This window comes from Astatotilapia calliptera, chromosome 16 (assembly GCF_964374335.1).
Source record: "Astatotilapia calliptera chromosome 16, fAstCal68.1, whole genome shotgun sequence".
In the NCBI taxonomy this organism is placed as follows: domain Eukaryota; kingdom Metazoa; phylum Chordata; class Actinopteri; order Cichliformes; family Cichlidae; genus Astatotilapia; species Astatotilapia calliptera.
The window spans coordinates 13,796,325-13,819,685 of NC_137437.1; the positions used below are offsets into that span (position 1 = coordinate 13,796,325).

A 23,361-nucleotide genomic window follows, 5' to 3' on the forward strand; every position below is an offset into this window, starting at 1 on the left:
AGTTCTTTGAGTCAAACGTCCCAATTGATAGTTTTTACCACCTTACACACACACACTAATCAGACGCATTAATCTGTATTCAATCCGGGTCCACGCTGACCTTGAGCGTTTCACCTGAGCTATGCGCTTTGCATCCATTAAGCCGATGTGGTGTAAAACCATCTCCCAGCATCAGCGTGAAGTGTCTATTACCACCGTCTTATTTCCTGTTTATATGGCAACTGCCTCAACATCCTGTTTTTAATTACTTCTCTCCAGCAGCAGATGCTTCTCGCAGCAACCTGCTGTGGATTACTCCCCTGAGAACTAATGTGCTGTGACAGACCCCACTTTTCCAATCAATAACTCGCCCTAAATCTGCCATCTCTCTGCCTGCCAAACACACTCCCACTTCTAATGGCACATCATTTTCTTTAAGGGGGTGTAATTGCAGACTGTGGAAAGCTGTAGTCCATTTCTGTTCCAACCACGCAGACAGTGTAAAGGAATCTAAAAAAGAGCAGAAACTATAACGCACGGGCGACACAGGAAGTGAAGGGGGCTTTACAGCCTCTTCTGTCTCGACACCATTACAGTCAAATTCAGAGAGAAAGTATTCACTTCCCTGTTTTGGCCGTGAGAGCTTGGTATTCTGACATCTTCATGAGCTCCATTTGGCTTCATAAACCTGCTGTTGTGAGCTTGTCAAGATGTTTGTTTGATTTTTGTGGTAAGTGCAGCCTTTTATTGTCCAGGCAAAGCTACCTGATCTGTTTCACTTTTAAGCGTTGAAGGTTGTAGTATTGGCAGACGTGTTTCATGGCTACTTTGTACAGTATGCGTCTTTTGGTGCTACTAAAAATCGATTCACATGATATGTTTGTTTCATTTACATCTTTCTTTCATCTAGATGATGTCTAGTTTGCTGTGGGATATCTAGATTGATAGATATTCTATAATTTTATTTACATACAATAAAAAAAAGTACGTAGAGTGGAGTACAGTAGAAAAGAAATGGGTAAATGTCAAACAGAAGTCACATGATTTCTTATCAAGATACTAAATCACTTTCTCAGGGATACAAATCACACTTCCACATTTGACTCTAACCACAGATTGCAGTTCAATCAAACATTTGCTTTCATTTTTTTCTTTTTCTGTTTATTTGGGTGATTTTTGTTGTCTGCAGTTATAGAAAAGCTCTCTGTTTCGCATGGTACAGCTGCACCGCATTTTAAAAATATATATTCAAATTAACAGCTGCTGCTGTCATCTGTAACATAAAAATGTCCATATTTAGAAGAAGCCACCATTTCAACTGAGTGTCACTTCTGTAAATCTAATTGTGTCGTTTTAATTCCCGTCTAGAGCAGACGGTTTGATCGTGCTAAACGTTAGGAAAGACTCTTAGTTTTACATTTTTTCTAAGTTTTATGTTTTGGTCTTTCTTCTCAGATTTTACTCGTGTGGATGGATGAGGAACAGATTCAAAACAATCCATATATGTAAGTTATATTTTGAGTTGTTTTGACAGATTATTTTGGTCATAACTGTCACTCTAAGAATTTGTAGCTGATTGAAATTATTCAGCTCCATGTAGCTGATGTACTTTTAGGGATCCACAAGTGGTAGCCAAAGTACATCCTTTTCAGTACCAAAACCTTTTTGGATGTGTCATACGAATATTAAAAGCACCACAGCTGCATCAGACATGACCACATGTGATATATAAACCGAAATGTTGAAACAAAGGTACTAATGAATGACAACTGAAACAAACGCCATTGTCTTTCAGTATGACAGTGGATCTAAACTCCACCAACATGTCTGCAACTATGAAGCCAGAGCAGGGACCAGTGGAGTACCGCATTTCAGGCCTGATTTTCTACTGCTTCATCTTCGTCATTGGAGTCATGGTTAATTTCACAGCTTTATGGGTGTTTGCCCTAACCACAAAGAAAAGGAACTCAGTCACTATCCACATGATAAACGTGGCACTGGTAGACCTCACCTTCATCCTGCTGCTTCCTTTCAGAATGGTATACCACCACCAGGACTACTGGCCTTTTGGAGATCTTTTCTGTCGAATCATGGCAGCCTTCACCATTTTCTACCCTTGCATGGCTTTGTGGCTGTTTGCCCTGATTAGCACTGACCGTTACATGGCCATTGTCCAGCCAAAGCACGGCAAGGAGTTGAGAAACGTCCCGAAGGCTGTGGTGGGCAGTGTTGGGGTCTGGGTCATGACCATGGGCAGTTCTGTACCATTGCTCTTCTCCCAGAAGGACCCTGACCGGGCCTCTAACTTCACCACCTGCATCAAGATGCAAGACATCATCCACATGCGCCATGACAACCCCGTCAACTTTGTGCGACTTATCTTTTTCTTCCTCGTCCCCATCTGCATAATGATCGGCTGCTATGTCGTCATTGTGGACAATCTGATTCATGGCCGCACCTCTAAACTCAAACCTAAAGTAAAGCAAAAGTCCATCCGGATTATAATCACGCTCATTATTCAAGTGCTGGTGTGTTTTGTGCCTTTTCATGTGTGTTTGGTTGTCCGTTTGCTGGGGAACGGCATCGACGGGGGGTATAGCACTTGGGCAGTCTTCACCACATTCCTCATGAACCTAAGCACAGTCTTGGATATCATCCTGTACTACATCGTCTCCAAGCAGTTCCAGGACAGGGTGATTAGCGTGATTCTGTACAGGAACTATCTGCGGAGCGTGAGACGAAAGAGCAGGCACACGCACACAGGCAGCATCAGATCAATGAGCAATATGACCAGCGCAATGATATGAAACAGCCACAGTCATTTCAAAATGGGACTGCGATACGTACTGTGAGCGCTTTTGCACAATGTAACACTGAATGCATCGCTGTGTACATGGTTCATTATCAAAGTCTAAATCAAGAACTTGCAATTAATTTCCAAGGTGTAATTTACACTCACAGTATGGGAGTGCTGCTGTTGTGGCAAAAAACATCTGTGTTCAGAGCTGATTGACTCACCCATGAGACTTGAGATGGTGTTTTTCTTCTTTTTTTTGTGCATCTTTGCTTTAGCAGACAAAGCACGAGTGGCTGTGTCTCAGGTGTGATGTGTGCAGGTGAAAATAAAGCTCACATTCATTTAAGATGTAGCACACAGTATCTCAATGTCTGCTTTGTTGTACGTGAACATTGAAACTCTTCTCAACCTACTCGCAGCGTCACTGACAGCCTCCACGGGGGGTGGGGGGGACTTACAGGAAACAATGGTGGGTTTTACATATTGTCTCTTTGGTTTGTTATCGTGCGGTGTTTTGAACTTTACCTCTGCAGCACCTCGGTTTCTGCAGAGGCGAAGTGAGCAAATGTTGCCATTGCTGCGGCATGATGTCATGCACACAAGGAGCAAAGTTTTTTCGGCTGCTTTTATATTTAGATTTGCATAGAAAAAAGGGAAAGTCCAACCTGTGGTGCAGCACATACAACACACCACAAGTTTTGTTAAAATTGCTGTAAATTTATTGGCCAGGTGATGGCAGCATGGCACAGCTACAACAGATCCCATCAACCCAGGAGAGCAGGCCATCACAGTGCTTTCTTGACTTTTGTCAAGCAGACTGTGCAAGATTTTTGTTTTCTGTTTTAAAAGTCTTTTTCTTTGTTCATTGGGGGATTTCATTTATTACATCCAGCTTCACAAAAGCCAACACTTCAGTTTTTCTTCCCCGTGAAACAACCAGTGCGCCTCATTTACACAGAAGTCCTAGCAGCTTTCCGAAACAGGAATCAGACCAAAGCGTGTTTATGGTGCAATGTGAATTGTATTGATTGGATGTTAAATGATTCAGTCGCTTGGAGTGCATTTACAGTAACATGCTCGAGAGATGTCAGGGAGGCTATTCGGTAGATTTAAAACCACCTTAAGCTTAAAAGAGAGAACCTTTTTTTCTACACGGAGATACTTCAGTGTCAGGTCTCTGCCGCAAAAGTAATTTATTCTCAGTTTCTTCTTCCTCAAATGACAGACAAGGAAATGAGTTAGACGTGAATGCGTGACAGTTCTGTCTCTGCCAAGTGGCTGTAAGTGGAAGAAATGTGACGATTTTGATAGGTGTCCAGCCCAAACATCACTAAGAATTGATTTTGGTGTGGCCAGTTGTTAAAATAATTGAGTTATTGTTTCTGTCGCGACAACGCAATCTTAATTGGGTCAGACAGTAAGCCAGTGTAGCTGGGTAACAGTGTAGTGGCGCTTTCGATTACACAGTAAGAGCACCCTGTGGTGCAATCACAGATAGCAAAGTTATTGCATAGCTGATCACTTGCAAACACAGGCTAAATATACCCCATTAAACTGTGAAAGTCTTTAAAATGTGCCTGATTCTGTTAATGTTCTGATTGATTTTTCACAAGCAAGTCCAGCTGTATTCATACTCAGAGTAGTAAAAGGATAAACTGCACTGATGGTCCACGTGGCATTCGGCTGATTGGTTAACAGCATTCAGATGAAGAAGAGGCCAGTGTGTATGGCATGAAAGGGTTAGATTTACACTGTCCTAAATAAAAGAAGGCAGACATCAAAATTTCCAATCTCGTGGAATTCTGGGAACTGCAGTTCATCATATGGTGATAGGTTTATTGGCTGGTGGACTACAAGTGGATTTATAAGGGAGAGGTCAAAGGTCAAATGAAACATCAGAGGGTTGTCTATGTGTCCCACCTGTTAGACATCAAAGACAAACCAGCCACAGTGCTCACAGCAACTGGCATTTAAAACAATTACGTTTCCTGTCAAGTCCCTGTGATGAATTATCCGGAAGCTTTACCCGCTGTAATTCTAAATCTTCCCAACAAGTGCCTTTGTTGTAGAGAAATTAATGAAAACAAGATTGTCTTTCATAGGAGCTGATCTAACAGCGCAACAGCCAGCTGCTCTTCTTTGGGAATAAAAACAGTCAGCATTAAACACAGCTCGCACAAAATACTTTTTTTTTTCTCCTTTCTCTTTTTTTTCCCACCACTCGTGTGGAAAACAAATCAGGCAGCAGGCGCAGTGGCCATCTGTTTTGTTATTTGATATGTGTGAATACATGTTGTAATGACTTTGTTTGTGAATCACTCTGCGCGGCAGAACACACGAGAGCTCTCGAAGTGCTGGAGTGTTCAAAGCTAATCATATAATTGGACACAATAGTCGATGACAAATGGAGACGCTTGGAGCCAGCCAGCTGGGGAAGTGAATATGTAATCATTGTAAAATCATATCATTTTTGCATATTTGAAGACAGCTTAATAGAGTTTGCGTGTCAGCACACTATCAAATGATGATCAGAGACAGTGTTGCTGCATTTGTTTTTCAGATTGTGCTTTTTTTATATATTTATCTGTGCCGTGATTAAAAGTGTTTCTAAAGAGCTGGTTTCTGATGCTGCGTGTTCATGTGTGTTCCATTAAATCCTGAAAGTCAAAGCAGATCTGGGAGAAAATACTCCTCTGAATTAGGAGAAAAGAAGGAGTAGTTAGAGCTACAGTTGTACCGTAGCCTGGGGGGGATGCATGGAAAGATTGTGCATTTAAAACATTAACAAAATTCCAATACAACTAAAATATATTCACACAGAGACACCTGCATGCTATGTGCTGTAAAGAAAAACGTGAGAAATGGACAAACTGCTGACTAGAAGTATTGTTCAGTTGTGGAAATGCGCTTTTTCTGCCACTCCATTTACTAGTAGTTAAAATTAAAGCCACCAAACCAAACGAAACACTTTGGTTTACTTTGGGTTTTTTTAACTGTCTCACAAATAATGTAAAATAAAATGTTGACTGACTTCAAATTAATGCCGAAACAAAGGTGCCTAGTGGATTTTGTAACAGTTTTGTTTGAAGCAATGTTTTCCACAGTTTTACTATATACCATCAGTCTTCATATTGTTCCCATTAGAGAGCACAAGGACATGAAAGAGGGCCTATAATGTTATATAGATACTGTACACATCCAGCCTCAGCTGGGCCTCCTCATCTACTGTATGGCATTAGCAGCCAGCAGCTGCCTGCATTTACATCGTTTAGCGTTTCTCTCAGGGCACTTTAATACGCTGAACCTCTCCCCTGGTAAACTTTACAATAGGATGTTGAAGGATACTTCTGGACTGCCATAGGAAATGAGAGGCACATGTGCGTGGATGTAGCGGTGCAACGGCGGATTCCCCCCTGCGATACTGAGCTTAAGGGCTGCACAATGAGACTAATGGATTCCTTTTGTGGACAAAACTAGGTTAAGCACATGAGCTATTGTTTTTATCTGTATTTGGACGTGCAATCATATCTTATGAAGAGCAGGAACTGTGTGAGGTATGCACATTAGCAAGGATAGCCTCTCAGAGGTAATCTTTTCCTCTGGCAACTGCAGTCTACTTCTGCATTGTCTTTTGTCTCTATTAAAAGGAGATAATCTAGTGCAAGAGTTTCAAATGCTGCTAAACTGCCTCCAATTGACCCTCTATTTAGCACAAGAAGGAGAGGAAATGTATGGCCTTGATTACATCTGTGTGTCTATTTTAGCAGACTGTTCTATTGCTGATTCACACACACGGCCAGCCACCATTAAGAACCATAAATAATGTAAAGGCCCTCATCTGTGTGTATGTATGTGTATTTTCCAACTCCCAGCTCAGCTAAGTGGTTGAATGGAAACCTTGGCCTCCTCCTTGTCAGGTTCTCCGTAGATCTATATAAGATTTGTTCAAAGTCATTGTAAAGAATAACATTCACAACACTGTTCTGCTCCATGCACATGGCAAAGTTTTTTAATTCTATTAGGTGAAGTGGAATAGGAGCTCCAGTGGGGACTGTGTCAGGTTGTGTTAATATTTAATCCGGTCTCACTTCGGGTTCCGCATGATCCACGGTATTGTCAAAGAAGAATGAGAAAGCAACATTACAAGGCGGATAAAAAGACATGGATAAAGACACCGTAGCTCCAGGACACGGCCTCACTTAGGATGTAGTGTTGTGAAATGCTTGTTGAAGACACTATTATGAGATGCCACTTGCATCTCTCCTCTCTGCAGAGCTCCTTGCCATAGTGCAGGGCTCTCTGAACAGAAAGCAATATTATGGCAGCTAATGCTAATGCACTTATTTCAGCTGATGTGCATCTAAAGAGAGCTGACTGACAAATTGAATGTACAAGCAGGTAAAGAGGAAGAGAAGAATAAATGTGCATAAAAGTAGGATGCCGCATTAGTCTATAGTGTGTGTGTGTGTGTGTGTGTGTGTGTGTGTGTGTAGGAAAGAGGGAGAAACAGAGGGAGGGATGAAGGAATGGAATGAAGAGCGAGGGAGGCCTTTCACTTCCTCTGTGTGCACATCACGTCTCCTCTCCCTGAGCTCAATTACAGGATTGATACTCAGAGAGGAAACTTCATCATGTCGTACAGATGTCTTCACTGGGAAAAAGAGGGAGACGATGCATGTTGTCATTTAACGTGACATGGCCTGCGCTCATTGAGAACAAACAAAATGAGAAACAGTCGGACTATAGATTTCATTAAAGGCTAATAATAAATATGGAGCACTGGTGTAGAGAGGGAGCCCGCGGAAGGAAGACTGGAGGCTACTTACTGACGGAAGAAGGAACTGGAGGTTGGCATGCCTGTTGGATAGAGAATTTAACAATTCTGCTGAGTGAATTAATCGAAAACAATATCTTGTAAACAATAATACTCTTTCAGCGAGCCATTCTGCTCCATCATAGTAAACATTTTTTATAACCCAGACAGCTCTATAAAGTGCTTTAGGCATCATTGGGCACAACCATCATTAGTCAGTGCCTGTGTGTAAATCTGAATAAAGTCACTGGGCTGGTGATGCAGCGCAGACACAAGCCCATATCTATTTTACACTGTTTCATTTCAAACGTGACACAAGCAGAGAACACACTCCACAACAATGGCCATGTTTTGCTTTAATTTGATTAGGTTTTGTCTCAGCAAATGCCAAGTCCTGTTTTGCCTCAAGAACATATCTCTTAATCACGTTCCATCCAGGCTGTGTCTTTCATCTAAATCTCACAGCCGTGGCTCACACCCAACTTTATTTCGCTGAAAGGTAGGGGGAAAAAAGCACATACACACACACACACACACACACACACACACACACACACACACACACACACACACACACACACACACACACATATACACAAATGTACCAGCAGGCACACGCACACATCCAACAAGGGGGAATACAATGACAAAAGCCTAGCTCTCATCTCTGTCATATAAAGTGATGTTTTGTGTTTAGCTGTGTGCAATAGAGGTGTGTGCGTGTCTGTGTGTGTGCTTGCCTCTGTGTGTGTGTGTGTGTGTGTGTGTGTGTGTGTGTCTATCTGCAGGGCTCAGATCCATGTTGTTTGGTTTGCTTCTCCATTAAGAGAGCTGTAAAGGAGAGGGAACAGATGGCTGCTGGCCCGCTCTGTCCTGCATCCTCTCACAACTGCCACACTTCCTGTGCGTCCATTAATCTTCTCTCACTAGTCCTGCAGCACAACTTTATTAAAACAACTCAGGAGAGAGCGAACAACAAGCCCGCACAGCTGTCAGGAGCAAAAGACAGAACCATTCGTCCACAGAAGAACGGCCTCGGATTTCGAGACGCATCTGTAAAACAGCTCAAGTAGAATCTGGTTCGCTTTGAAGCAGGCTCTGCAAAGCGAGCGCTGCTGTAGAGGCACAATAAATGCTCATTAGAACGCAGCTGGAACTGCTGTTGTTGCAGAGTTCATTGGCATAGTTTGTCAAACTTAAACGTGTACGGCTCTAGCTCCCTGTCTGGAACAGACTACTGTTTTACTCCACTCTAGAAGCTTGTGGGAAATGTGGTGTACTGGGCACATTTTGGCCTGAGCTAAAGCTTTTTGAGCACTAATAGAATGCCTGTTAAACATTACAATAAATTATACATCTGAACTTCTTAATGCGATCGTGCGCGCTAATTCGCAACAAAAATGTGAGTCGTTTTTACAGTAACCTTTCCACATAAATGCGTAAATTCTATAATCACACAAGGCCTAAATTTGTTGTCTTCCCTGATTGTTTTCTTGGAATGAAACAAATGTGCAAATTTGCATGTTTGGCTCTGTCATGACAAATTCTAACAACGTAGCTCTATTTGGCCCTATGCTCTGTGTCCATAACAGTCAGTGGGTAAATTGAAAAATCAATTCCAATTTAAATTATTGGAATAAAGGACTCCAGGAGCTGAGGATATAAAAAAAAAAGAAAGAAAAAAAATGTCTTCTAGATCCCCTTTAATTGGAAAGTCATTTCTTCGGGGTATTCTAATGGTTCTGTGGGAAGATTGCAAAATAAAGTTGATGAGCTGGGGGGAGGTTAATAGTGTGTGCTTGTGTTTGTGTGTGTTCTACTGACCCTGTGTGTTTTCTTTGCTCTGCCAGCCAACGTTCAGTCTTCCCCTCCCTTATGACAGAGGCATCAAATGAAGACTAATCCAGTGGGCTCACACACACTCAGACACACACTCCCTTATGCCTGTGGTCACTCGTCTCATCTGTCTGTTATCTGGGGGAGTGTCGGTGGCTCTTGGGTCAAACTAAATTAACCATCCCTCGCTCACAATTGTAAAAATGTAATTGACTTAATATAACCAACCCTGGTGATTTGGATACTGTGTCTGTGAGTAATTTTGCAAGAGCCTGCAGATGCCACTTCAGATATAAATCACTATTGTATTGATATTTCAGGAAAAACAGTGGCCGCTTAAAAAATGTATCTGTTCCAGGGCCAAAAACTCGTTATTCCACAGTAACAAATGATACTGGTTCAATGTCCTGAAAACACAGGTGAAAAAGTCAGACAAGATAAGATGTGAATCATTTACATCACTTTCCGAATTTCTAATTTATTCATAAACTTGAAATGGATCTACAAAAATTCCCTTGTGCAAATATATCTTCTTATTTCTAAGCCCATTGTTTGCTTTACTTGCTCTATGTCAGTGACAGATGATACTCATGTTAAGTTTTAGATAAATAAACCAAATCATTAATGATATGAATGCAGGAGCATGAAAACTAATAGGTATTAAGGCTTCAGCCACACCAAACAATTCAATGAGTTAGGAATTGTTTCCCTCACTTAAAGACATAAATCACCAACTGGAGCTACTTTGGTAACCTACTACTTTTCTCATCTGAGAATATTAACCACATCACAAAGGGAATGTTGATGAATTTAGAATACCAATTTAGAATTACGTTTTAACCCTCAGTGTATTTACAGAATTAAACCTTTTTAAACATATATATTACCATTTTAGCAACAGAAACACCAACATATGATACATGTTTCAAGTTTTCAGGGCCCCAGTATTGAAACTAAATATTGAGTTTGTGACACAGTTCCCGACTTTTTTCTTTATGATGCCACAGGAACAAACTAAAGTAAAAGGAATGACTGTGTCCATCATACGCTACTGTGGTGGTGGTGCTAAAAGGCTTGCAGAGGCCGACTTTTGTGTAGTTCCACGGTGTACTAATCTGAAATACAGTGAAAAAGTCAGACAACAGAAGACATGAACCACTTACGTCAATTCTTATATTTCCTCTGAGGGCAGGACAGGGTCCCTCACCTTAGGAAGCCTAGGAGCAACACCTCAGAGTACTCATTTCACTTGGTTGGGTCCACTCTCCATTTATATTAGAAAAAAATAACCTTCTGTTGTCACCGCAGGTGTAATTAATTACTTTGGCAATTTCCTTCAATACCAAAATATTTTTTTTGACACGGCGTACAAAGGTTAAATAAATGCATAAAACTATCAAATCATTTAATGTGTGCCACATATTCAATAATTTATTCATGTTTACCGAGGTAATATAAGATTGAATGAATATTAGGTTTATATACTGAATAGATTTAAATCTTCACATTTCTCTGTATGAATAACAATAATGCTCCTTGTGGCAGAAATCAAATTTCCTATTGACTATGGATCATGTGACAGCTAGTACTCCTACTGGCTTTAACTAAAGAACCCACCTCTGTCCATCTCTTTCAGGATCCCCACAGTTCTAATGATCTAGCTTCTTTGCATTTCAGAATTTTCTTTCTTCTTCCATCCATTCTTCCATCCAGTGTAACTCATTCACATTCACACCTACATCCAAATGTATAATCACCAGTTAACCTAACATGCATGTCTTTGGACAGCCTGAGTACTTGCTAACAGCTCACAAAGACATGGGGAGAACATGCAGAGTCCACAAAGAAAGGCAGAATCCTGTATTAAACCCAGAAGCAACAGTATTAAGCACCACATCACTGTACCATCCCCAAAACAGAGGTAATACTGGACTTTGCATCATTGTGGCCCATGATATAAACTTAAAAGAGTGCTAATGATGCTGATGTTGGTGCTAATTAGTGCTACATAACATAAGTATAATTTTACTTACCAAAAAATAAATTCTTGGACAGACTGTTTGTACTTTTTTTTGATAATAATACATCTTATTTGGCAGAAAATTACATTATGAAAGGCACCGACACCACAAACACAGTCAGGAAGTTTAATTCATGATTTGAATTAGCCAAAGTGAAACCCAGTCAGCATCTACCTGTGGCGTGGTGCTTCCACAAATTAATCAAATTGAAATAGGAAAATAAAAACCCATAGCTATCATCAGTGTTGGTCAAGTTACTTGAAAAAAGTAATCAGTAACTAATTACTGATTACTTCCCCAAAAAGTAATCCCGTTACCTTACTGATTACTTATTTTCAAAAGTAAGTAATTACTTAGTTACTTTTTAAAAACACAATTTACAACCTTAGGTGATAAAGCGATAGATCTTTGAGGCCAATTCTACTTTTTCTACATAATCCATCATACAAAATGTAATCAAATGGAAAGGTCCCTTTTTAAAACTTGTTTTATTAGTTTTAATCTTTTAACTTTATGCATCAAGCAAAAATTTAATTATATGCAACATTCTCTGACTTAATATTTAAACCTATTTTCTGCACATTCCAGCACACAAAATATTTTTTTTTGTGTGTGTGTTTACACTCACTCTTTCAAATAGATGCAAGTAAAACACAGCAGAAAATAAATAAAGTCAAAGACTCAGCGGTCCTGTTGCTCTATTTTCACATGTAAAGCAAGAGTCGGGTAGGCGGAGGTTTACCCTGGTGCAGGTGTGCCGCGGTCAGTTGAAAAATCCGCGAGTTTCTCTGTGAATTTCCCATTACAGCGTGCTTGCTTGGAAGTTTAGGGTTTTTTTCCGCTGTAAAAAGAAGTTTTCTTCCCATGCACAACGGACGCTAATGTTTTTGTCACTTTTTATGGAATCAAACTCAAAGTAAGGTCAGTACTTTCACGTTTTCAACGCTGCATGCTCATACTCTCTCCCACAATCGATATGTGATCCATTGTTGATCTGCACACAGCTGTTGTCACAAACGTTGCACTTGCTTATGTCACTGTCATGAGAGATTCTTGCAAGAAAATTCACGGTTTTAGTAAGGCAGTAATGCAACGTTCCTACAGGAAAGTAACGGTAATCTAATTACCGTTTTTGCAATATTAATCCCTTACTTTACGCGTTACTTGAAAAAAGTAATCGGATTACAGTAACGCGTTACAAGTAAATCAGTTATAGAAACCGAGGCTAGGCCTGTGTTAGATCATACTATCCAAGATAACAGTGATATAAACATTAAAATGATATAAAAATGTCATATCATGATATCGTTGCTATAGCAACATTAACATGTCTACACAACAAGACAACTATGAGCCAGGCATGTCTGACAGTGAGTAAGGATTTACTACCTAAACAGGGAGCCACTTCAACAAACTCCAACAAAGCAGAGTTTTGCAGAATATACAAGTAAACAGGATGAGCTGATGTTAGATGGGAATTACTGATGTGGTCATATGGTGGAAAACATGGCTTTAGCAGGTGGTTTAAAAGCTCTGTATCTTTAAGATTCACTATGTGACAATACTGATTTGTTAATAGGTTAAGTTGCTTTAGTTATTGTTAAACTAAAGTATTACGCAGTTGTTTTATGTACTACTCAAAGAAAAATTAAAGGAATACTTCTTAATTACAAAATAGCATCAAGAGGGCATTGTCTCCATGCATACAAGCACGTGGAGCCCATCGAAACTGCTAAGTACCATTTTGAGTTGCTGCAATAAAATTAGTGAGAGAAGCATTATTTTTTCACTTTGTTTTCTGGAGTCTCTTTGAATTCCGCCCTCTGTAGGTTAATAATTTTCATTTGCACGAATCAATGCGGCATCCTTTTGTTCCTAACACATTAGCCAGTCAATTTGAAGATAGCTATTCAACACGATTGTTGTGATCTGGTGTGTTTTCAAAATGTTCCTTTCATTTTTTTTAAGGAGTGTACCTATATTAAAATTTCAAGAACACTAACTAGGCTATGCTGTCTCACAGCTATTGCATTATAATGCTGTGCTTGTGTCAATGGATTCACACTTTGAATTAGGTAGTGTGTCATCAGTGACAGTAGCTCATTTAAAAAGAAGGATGGATAAGGCCCTTCATTTACTTATACTTATAATTTGGTGCTGCTTGCAAGCTGCAAACATCAGAACACTACATCATCATAAATATCATCATCATCATCACAGATTTTTTGGAAATATCGTGATATAATTTTGAAACCGTTCCTATATCTGGTTGTAAACACAAGCTCTAAAGTCAGTCATGTTAACATTAGTGTCTGTGGAAACTGACTGAACCAGCCTCAAGTGGCCATTCCAGAAAATGTAGTTTATGGCGTTTTGCACTGACTTAATTTTTCAGCCCAGGAGTTTTAATATGGTGCACATTGTCTGTAACTGCCTGTATCCAGTTAAGTTGAATATCAAAAGAATTTTAAGCTAGTGATGTATTATGACTTCCTTTAAAAGAAAAAAAAAGTAACTGCAGTCATTAAATGTTGGACTTGAATATCTGTTCCTGTGTTTACAACATCAGAGGGGTTTTTTCATCATGCATACACATATTTAAGCAAAAACCCTTATTTATTTTTCCAGGTGTTAACCCATTACCTCACCAGTACAACATAAGTCTGGCCCTCCACAATCCTTTAGTAAAAAATAAAATAAAGAAAAATACTCCATACAATGTTGCGCACATCACCCTTTTTTACCAACCTGGTCTGAGACCTTTCTCCATCGCCTCACTGACATTAAGGTGGTGCTGTGTAGAGACATTTCCATTCAACAAACTTGTTGACATAGTTATCAGACATCAAAGAGCCTTGTGTCATTTTGAAAAGGCCTTATGAGAGTAATGGAGATGTTAAAGGCCGCGTTGGCCCCAAATATCACAAAAGGATGAGAGGATATGAGCACGCTTTGACTGAAGACTCAAAGGAAGGCATGATAGAAACATAGTTTAAAAAAAAAAAAATCTGAAATGCATTCACTAGAGAGAGGGGGGGAAGAGCTCGGCTTCATTTCCGCCTAAGAAGCGCAGAGTTAAAAGGTGGCCCCTGTACAAATGAAACTCAATTTCACGCCACATTATCCCTCCCTGTTCTCTTTCCTGGCTTTCATTTTCATTAAGACCAGAGACAATCATAAATTAATAATTACTGCCGAATGTCTAAGCACAGGCCGCCGTCCTACAGCCCTCCTCTCGCTTCTGTCGTCTTCCATGTTCATGCTTGCAAAATGTTAATTTAGGTAATGTGGCCTGGCCCTTGTCAGATAAAACTGTTTTGTAGTTTCACTAATGCATAATGGTCTATCTGATTAGGTGACATTAGTCCCATCTTTCAGATGATCAGCCTGCACCTTCCTAATGCCTCTCCACAGACTCCAGGTCACCACTGAGTTATCAAGAGACATGCAATATTACTGCCTTCACTAAATGGTCATCGCCTGGCTGGGATGATGAGCGAGGAATTAGTTGGGGTTAACTATGTAGTTGACACGACGTTGAAGCATAAATAAAGCTTCATTTCTCACTTGTGAAACTTTTCATCCTTTAAGTGCAAAAAAATCTGTTGCCGATCTTAAGCTAACCATGCAAGCACAAAACATCAACCAAGTCGCATTGTGACATTGGATGAACCAAAAGGATCATGCAAGAATAATCATGTGTTCATGATGTCTTCATGAGCGCATCGACACATTGAGCCAAGTAAGTAAAACACACAGCTCACAAGGCTTTCAGTGCTTTGAATATGCAATCAGCAGTGTGCTTTCCGCACTACGTTGAAGCAAAAAAAAAGAAAAAAAGGCAACAGCACATCTATAATGCACATTTGGTATTTAAAGTCTTTGTGCCTCATGGTCATATTTGTACTGAATTGAATTTATTACAAAATGTGCAGTGATATGAAACATGTAGCTGCGGGGCCTTTTCTCTCACATGCAAGTGCAGGAAAATGCATCAGATAGAGAAATAAACAGAATATCTGAGTAATAGCTGAGAACAGCCCACATCTCAGAAGCTCACTGGAGGTGAGCAGAGTGAATCTTTCACTGCAGCGCAAAGAAGGAACCTTGGAGTCATTTGATGGATCAAGTGGACGTTATGTAAGTTTCTTTCAAACGATAGTGAACTTAAGTTTTTACTGAGTGGAGCGTTGACAGCCAGTGTGAGTCTGAACTCCACGAGAAGCATGGTTTCATGATTGATTGCCCACTGTGTGTCATATTGTTCTTTCAAGGTTGATTGAAACTTTAACCTCATTTTTAATAAAAAGAAGAAAAGCTTGAAATATTTTAGGCCTTGAATTTTTACAATGCAGCACTGAATTATGCAGCAATCAGTCAATTATTCATCTCTGTGGCTGTGTTATGGCCATGCTTTAAAAAGCATGCAAAATGGGAATGGGCCAAGCATGCTGTGTCAACACATTTCACTCAGAATTGCTTACTAGAGAAATTTGTCTTTCAATGTCGATTTTATATTTTTTATGTGCTTTAAGAGCTGTACCTGTTACAGTTACTTGAAAATAATCCCTGTGGATAGGTGTTGTGAATCAAAAACAAAAGCAATAAATCAAGAAAAGCTTTTACAAGCATCTACCTATTAATTGTTTTTATTCCGAACAAAAGTCCCATGGAATTTTTGTTCGTACAACTAAAAACTAAATGTAGTGCAGAATGTGTCAGGATATCCAGCTCCACATAAAAAAAAGAAATATTATCCAGGGTTGCTGCCTTCCTCTTGGTATTTTTAATTAAACAAGTCCCTTATTTAATGCTTTCCATTTTATATTTGTTCCTTCAAAATCCCCCCCCCCCCCCAAAAAAACAAAACAACAACAACAAAACATCAAAGAAGAGTGGTCCACTTATGACCACGGTTCCCTTTTGGTATTGTAGGCATGTACTTGTGTGTATGTGTGTGTGTTTCAAAATGGAACAGATGACAGGACAGGACAGATTCAAACCTACACCCCTGCAGTCTTTCAATATATGGTTACCAGGTGAGCTATGGCGGCAACTCAGGTGAAACACTTTAAATAAAGAATTACAGGAACCTGTATTTCCCTATCCGTAAATAAATAATCTGTTGTGACTAAGACCTATGTATTTTCTGTTATATTATATAAAAAGGGCATTTAAATAATATTTTCAATTTTGTTTTTGTTTCCTTAAAAAAAGTGGTCCACTCATGAGCTGTGTAAAACAACGGTCCCCTTTTAGTACAGTAGGAGTGTACACTGTGTGTGTGTGTTTGTGTATGCGCAGCTACTTTGTTTCTCCTTGCAAGTGCATGGTCATTAGGTTTATTTTTATATTTATTTTTAAGGACAGTGGAGAGCAGACAGGAAACAGCAAGCGGAGGATGGCATGCAGAAAACAGCCCAGTGCAGACTCAAGCCTCGCAGGCATCTGCGATGTTTCAGCATATGGATCACCTACTCAACCAGGTGAGCTATAATGGCAATACAGGTGAAGTGCTTCTGTTAAATAATTACAGGAACCTGTATTTCCTCTAATTTTCTTGTGAAAAATGATCAAATGAGTAACCGATTGTGACTAATGACTAAAACCTGCGTCGCAGCCTCACGATTTGACAGCTTTCAAAAACTTTTAATGAATTTGTGCTTACCTCAGCTAGTACTTTAAGTGTGCAAAGGAAATTATTCCACTGTGGACACGACTGCGTCAGAAAGCATGCACACAAGGAAAACATATTATGCTGCCGAAACGTTGCCAATATCACACTCACAAAACAAAAAGGCAGCACGACTATAACAGCTTTATGATTTCTCAACAGCTCAGCGAGACCCCAAGTGCTTTTTAATGCGGATATTACGAAGCATGGCCATTCATCGTGCAGGGCTGGTTAAAGGGAGTGTTTTTGTTTATCATTTTAGGGCAATATATTGTGAATTAGCATCATACACACGGAAGTACACATGAAGTAATTTATTTACAGTGAGCTTGGTCACACCCTCATTTGCGTCTTTTATCTAAGATCAGCCTATGCATTAAACACACACACACACAAGTCAAAGGGCACACTCGCACTTGCATCTGGAGTCAGTGAAAAGAAAGGAAATTGTACAGAAGTTATTCCCATCATCTGATTATACACATTTTTTTACTGCTTTAAAAAGCAAAGAACAATATGTTCATTCATTCTTAATACATAGAAAAGAGTTAAAAGTCTGAAGGCTGATTGTAAATGTCCCTAAAATGAACACAACTATACGACCTCAAAGAAAGCAGATGCCCCCATGTTTCCATAAAATCATGTTTGGGTATCGCAGTGGTAAAGATCTGTGTGTTTATGTTTCAGCAATATCAATGTGCAATCTGGAAATGTTACATCAGCGTATTGTGGGGCAACCGCTTCAAACACGTCAATGGCACAGAACTGTGTCACAAACATTGGGTTTATCATCAACATGTTAACTTTATTTGAATTTGAAATACAATGAGGAGATGATTCAAGAAGTTATATAAGTTATCAGTGACAACAGACCTAGACACTCCATTGAGAACAAAAAAAGAACAAACATTGTGAACATGGGACACTCTCCCTCCTCCTCCTCCTTCTTCTTCTCCTGATTATAACGCAAAAGGTCTAAACTGTTTTGCAGTTAAAGGACTGACATCAGTTTATGTCTTGAGAATATACACAGGTGTTTCAGCACCAAAACTCCAAAAGTCTTTAGGGAAAGTAACAGTAAAATTATGAATCTTTTCTTATCGGGATATCTTGAAACACTATAAAAAAAACTAAAATAAAAAAAGTGTATTTGTATAGGTCAAACAGGGATTAGAGCAATGTAATCAAATAGCGTTTAGATTTGAAAGGTTGCATCATGACTGATTGTTTTTCAAGCTGACACGACAATAATTCATCTTTTTTTTTCTTCTTCTTCTTTTTTTTTTTAAAAAACGCATCGAGAGGTGCTGATTTCTGAGTGTGCCTCATGACAAAAATGTACAGTAAATTCCAAGAAATATTACCTCTGTTACAAAGATTACAGTAGTATTGACAGCAAAAAAAACAAAACAAAAAAACCCCTCATTTTTGAAAGTGAAACATTTGTTAATTATGTTTTTAAAATCATCCGGGCTTGAGTGAGTCAACCCTAGTATTTGTTCAGCACAATATAGGATTTATTAAATATCATAATTCCAGGACAAACATTTACATGCCTGCATGCTTTCTCACCAAAATGGCAGCTATAGGAAAGGATGACGGCTCAGAGATAGAACGAAACAAAACGGAAAAAAAAGAACAAAAAAACAAAACAAAAACTGAAGGTTTATATAAATGGCGGTATTGTTTGCCTAATAGTTCTACTGCATACACAATACCTCTTAACATTATATACACATACCTTATCAATCCACTCGGGTTCGACTGGAGTGAGTTTTTCCTATCAGCATCATCGGATCTCGTATGTACAACAAATGTAAAAAGGAAACTTGATTGTATTATCATCTAATTTAGAAAACATGAAAATCAAACATCAGTCGTCTTCTTCTTCTTTTGATGAACACATGGATAAACTCACGTTTCCCCTCCCTCCCCCTTCCCACCCCGCCCACACACAAAGGTTCATCTCGTTAGCTTCTCAAAATTCAATTTGAAATACAAAACAGAACTTCAGTCGGATTTCTTCTTCTTCTTCTTTTTTTTTTTTTGAAGCTTTCTCGCTGGCTGAGATACAGTATAAAAATCTTCAGTGCTGTGAATTTATGAGTTATTACCAACCATGTACCATGGGTACATTTTTACTGTGCTCAATATATATGTTTATCCTTCACGTTGGCCAAGCTGTTGTGTCAAAACCTGCTTCGTCAAACTATTTCATAGTTGGCCTCTGCGATGAAAAAAAGACTCCTTATTCTACATTCAAACTCAACCTTGTCCAGCACTGGGGTGAACACAGCATGTCCATTGAACTCCTACAAGCAGCTTGACTTCCTTCCACTAAATCTGCCTGGATAAGGGCTCTCGAAAGTCTTCGTGAGTTTTCTTTTCTTTCTTTCTCCCCACCCCGCCCCCTTTTTTCGCGCTCTCTCTCTTTTTTTTTTTAAATTCCTCCAGCTCCTCGTGGCCTTATCAGTACATCACTGTGGTTTTCAAGAAAAGTCTTCCATCTGCAACAGAGAACACACAGAAGCCAAAGATTAGCCAACAGCTAACATCCCGCTGACGTAAAAAGCACTACTCAGGATGCGATTGTTGATGAAACCTAACTTTGAAATGTTGCCCTGTAGTCTTTCAATTTCAGCGGCACCGCTATGAATTCATAAACTGATTTGGGGATAAGATTAAGTTAGCAGCCATGACAAATATGATTAAATATCATGCAGACTTTTTACTTTATTACTTCCAACCACTACAAGAAACTTGGTGATATCAGAGGGAAAACACCAATACAAAGTGTGGCACGCTACATCAGCATAGATATATAAACACAGAGCGTACATGCATATTTTAATGCCAACAGTGTAAAAGCAGTTATAACAATGATGCACGAGACTCATCACACATATTTAACACATCTAAACTGATATCCTTGTTGAACATAATCCTGCACTTACGACGTAAGGTGCTCACTAAGTGACATTTCCTGCATGGGAATGGTGTTTATTAGAAATGGCAGACATTCCATTGCTACGTTATCTCCAGACACCTCCAACCTAACGAGCTTTGTCCATTTCAGGCAAACACTCTTGTCTGAGTGTTCGCCTGAGCGAGCAGCGCTGCTCCGACACTGAGCTGGTAAAAGCATCTGTTAGGCACAGCTCAGGAGCATGTTTGACGTTTATTACCTTCACATTTCCTCTGCCGGAGAGTGCCACGGTAATGCCTTTAAGAAGCACACCTCTCCATGGCAGTGCGCCTAAATAATTCAATGTTAAAGAGAAACGCGCACAAAGGCGTTTAGCGGCGCGCGTTGTCGGACATGACACAAGCCGTGCAGGACATCAGAGACGGCGCTTGACTACTATTCCGCCGAGCCGCAGAGGATGCACCTGATTACGATGTCTTGGAAACAGAAGAGACAGCATTCACCTCCGCTAATTAAAAACATCCTATTGCTGTTATTTTAACACACATTTTTGGGGTGCTTTATTATCATCTATATGCTCATTACATTATCAATATTTTATCAATTAGTCCTGCCCTCCCTTTTAGGCTGTGTTTTATGAATTGTGCACAGACGGGGGAGACAACAAAAGCTTGTTGTGTGTATGAGTGTGTGTGTGTGTATGTACTGTGTGTTTGGGGAGGGGGGGGGGGAGGATGAGGGGTGTACAAACACACAGGCTAATTACCCAGCACTGCTGTAGGTCTCAAAGGCATTGCACTCTGGCTGCCTCTATTCAAGCAACAACCACTGAGTTCTGTGTAAAAGTCATTACAGCATGAATGCAGCAGTAGCAAGAACAGAAAGCCAAAGATGGAGGGGGGTGGGGGTGTTTGAATTTGTGCGAGTGTGTGTGTGGGGGGGTGTGGGTTAGGTATGCACAACTCGACGCACACATGCACACAAGCCCACAACAGCAGATCAAGCATCACCTCGCAGTCTGTCTGCCTGCCTGCCCAGCTTCACAGTTGGAGCAATTTATAGGGGTGTTAATGAAAACAAAGAGAATGCGATTATTTGATAGAGGATGACATTTAATACACTGTCGAGAGGGGCTTAAACATCGCGGCGTTTTGCTCCTGACAGATGAAATGATCACGAAAGCGAGGGGGGGAGTGGGAGGTGGGAACTCGACAAACAAATCTCCCCGATTCAAATACTTCCTGAAATCGGCGCTGATATTAGCGCAAATGTTGAAACATCTGCTTTACACATACGACGGGGGGGAAAAAAAACCCCAGAAAAACTGGCGACGTCTTGACACGTTGTTTTATGAAAGGCTGTCTCATTAAAATATGTTAAAACTTTTCGTATTTTTATATTCAAATCAAGATGAAAAGTTCATTAAAGAGAATAAATATTTCATTAGATGCTAAATAAAACAAAGGGAATTTTTGGCTTCTCTCAGCATAAAATTCCTTTGAAAGATTAATTAATACATGTAAATTATGCAAATTATGCCCATGCAAATATTTTATGAAGACAATTAAGGGATCCATTAATTACAGTCTTTTTTGCTTCAGTGACATTCATTCATTTAATTTTAATTTCACTTTAACTGTTTTGATGTTTAATCTTGCAACAAAGAACTTTATCTCCGCGCGCAGGGTCGTGTAAACTTGCCGAACACGTCGAGTGGGGAAGCGGCAGGGAACCAGAGAAGATACTGGGGGAAGATATTCGCGTGCGCACCGTTGCCAGGCAGTACTGGCGAGGTACAGTCCCAGTAGCTCGCCTGCCTGTGAAAAGAGCCACGCTCCCTCTTGGACCCGATTCAAAACACTGTAAAAGCAATTAATAAACACAGACTGTGTTAATATCGCAGAATTAGAGAAGTGTGACAAAAGACAAATAGAAATAATTAGTTCTCTAAAATTATGCCCTCATTATTTTTTTTTCCACCCCTCTCTCTCTCGCTCCCTCTCCCTCCCCGTTCGCCTCCCTGAGTTTGGAGTTGAGACTATACCCACACATTTCTCTCGGCTTTCATGCGAGTGATAGGCTTGTTTTTTTCCCCCTTCTGCTTGTGTAATTTATCAACATCATTTTTTGCCATTTGAGGTTAATTATACGGCGAGGCTTGCAGAGTAGAGTAGAGGAGACATGGGTGGCAGACAAATGCTTCTCTAATTGAACAAAACACAAAGTGCAGCCTGTTATTCGGTTTCCGCCTTCATTCCACTCTTCGAGGCAATGATCAGAGTGATTGAGAGACCACAAAAATTATATGCTCTACGCTCCCATCATGGTGTTTCGAACCGGGATTAGACGAGGAAAAATAATCATTTCGACCCCGACTTTACATCGCAGCAGGACAATGGCTGCTGTCACTTTAAGTGCAAAAGCTTTAACACATTGAATCTGACACAATTACATCACAAAGAGGCAGGCTCTTGACGAAAGTGTGAAATATTAGAAATTAAAGGGGGCTAAATATACTAATTTGGTATGAAATAGAGAGCTATAATTGCGCTGTATCTGGAAGTTATCTTTTAAATGATGACATATGGATTTCCCTTTTTTTTTTCCTTTCTTTTTTTCGGGTGGGGTGGGTGGGGGCATCAAACTGTTTCAGATCCCCGCAGTGACTGAATGACATTTAATTAAGGAGAAGTCATTATTTCTCTTGCTACATTTCCTCTTATTTTTGCCCTTTCACAAAATATCAGTTCAAGTAGACTAATCATACGTTAAAGAGTTAAAGGGACCTAACTTATTCACAAAACTGAACATTCCCCCACTTTTCACAGCAAATTACGTGCAGCATTTTCCTGGATAAATTGGGACCTCTCCCACTGATAAGGGCGGTTCTGAGCAGATGCAGCTGAGGCGTATTAAAGCATTACGTTCGAGTAATAATGAGGATATTCAACCTCTGTGAGGTGTCTTGTATCTGGGTAAACACAGATAGCAGACAGTCTACAGAGGTTATCGCCGGAGCGCCCTTCCCCAAACACATACTGCACCCCCAAGGCTAACAAACAAACAAACCATTAAAAATGTACAAGGCTTATTCATAAAATGGATTGATTTGCCCCGTTTATGACTATCAAAGGAGGGATTCCACTGCTTTTTGTGGTTTTATGACTCATTAATGCCGCCTGAGTTGTAAATAAACAACTTTTTTTTAAAGTCTTTTTTTTTTCCACGACCTTACAGCTTAGCTTTTTCGCTATTTTCCAGCTCTATCCCACGCGAGTTTTACCTCTTTCCCTAAAAGCATCACACCCACTAAAA

The 23,361-nt window shown here is 39.8% G+C and overlaps 2 protein-coding genes across 4 annotated transcripts in view; one reads left to right on the forward strand and one right to left on the reverse strand.

Moving 5' to 3' along the window:
* Positions 1 to 568: 568 nt before the first annotated feature.
* gpr18 (G protein-coupled receptor 18) lies at positions 569 to 3,128 on the forward strand. Its single transcript, XM_026145717.2, has 3 exons — positions 569 to 709; positions 1,435 to 1,484; positions 1,775 to 3,128. The coding sequence occupies exons 2-3, from the start codon at positions 1,450 to 1,452 to the stop codon at positions 2,784 to 2,786; spliced, it is 1,047 nt and encodes a 348-aa protein (XP_026001502.1). The 5' UTR covers positions 569 to 709; positions 1,435 to 1,449; the 3' UTR covers positions 2,787 to 3,128.
* A 15,235-nt stretch (positions 3,129 to 18,363) lies between these two features.
* dachd (dachshund d) overlaps positions 18,364 to 23,361 on the reverse strand; it is a 92,905-nt gene continuing 87,907 nt past the window's right edge. For all 3 annotated transcript variants that reach the window (XM_080291171.1, XM_080291172.1, XM_080291170.1), the window contains one exon: positions 18,364 to 19,627. In XM_080291171.1, the coding sequence (XP_080147297.1) occupies positions 19,590 to 19,627 (38 nt within the window). In that variant the 3' untranslated portion in view covers positions 18,364 to 19,589. The remainder of the gene's footprint in view (positions 19,628 to 23,361) is intronic.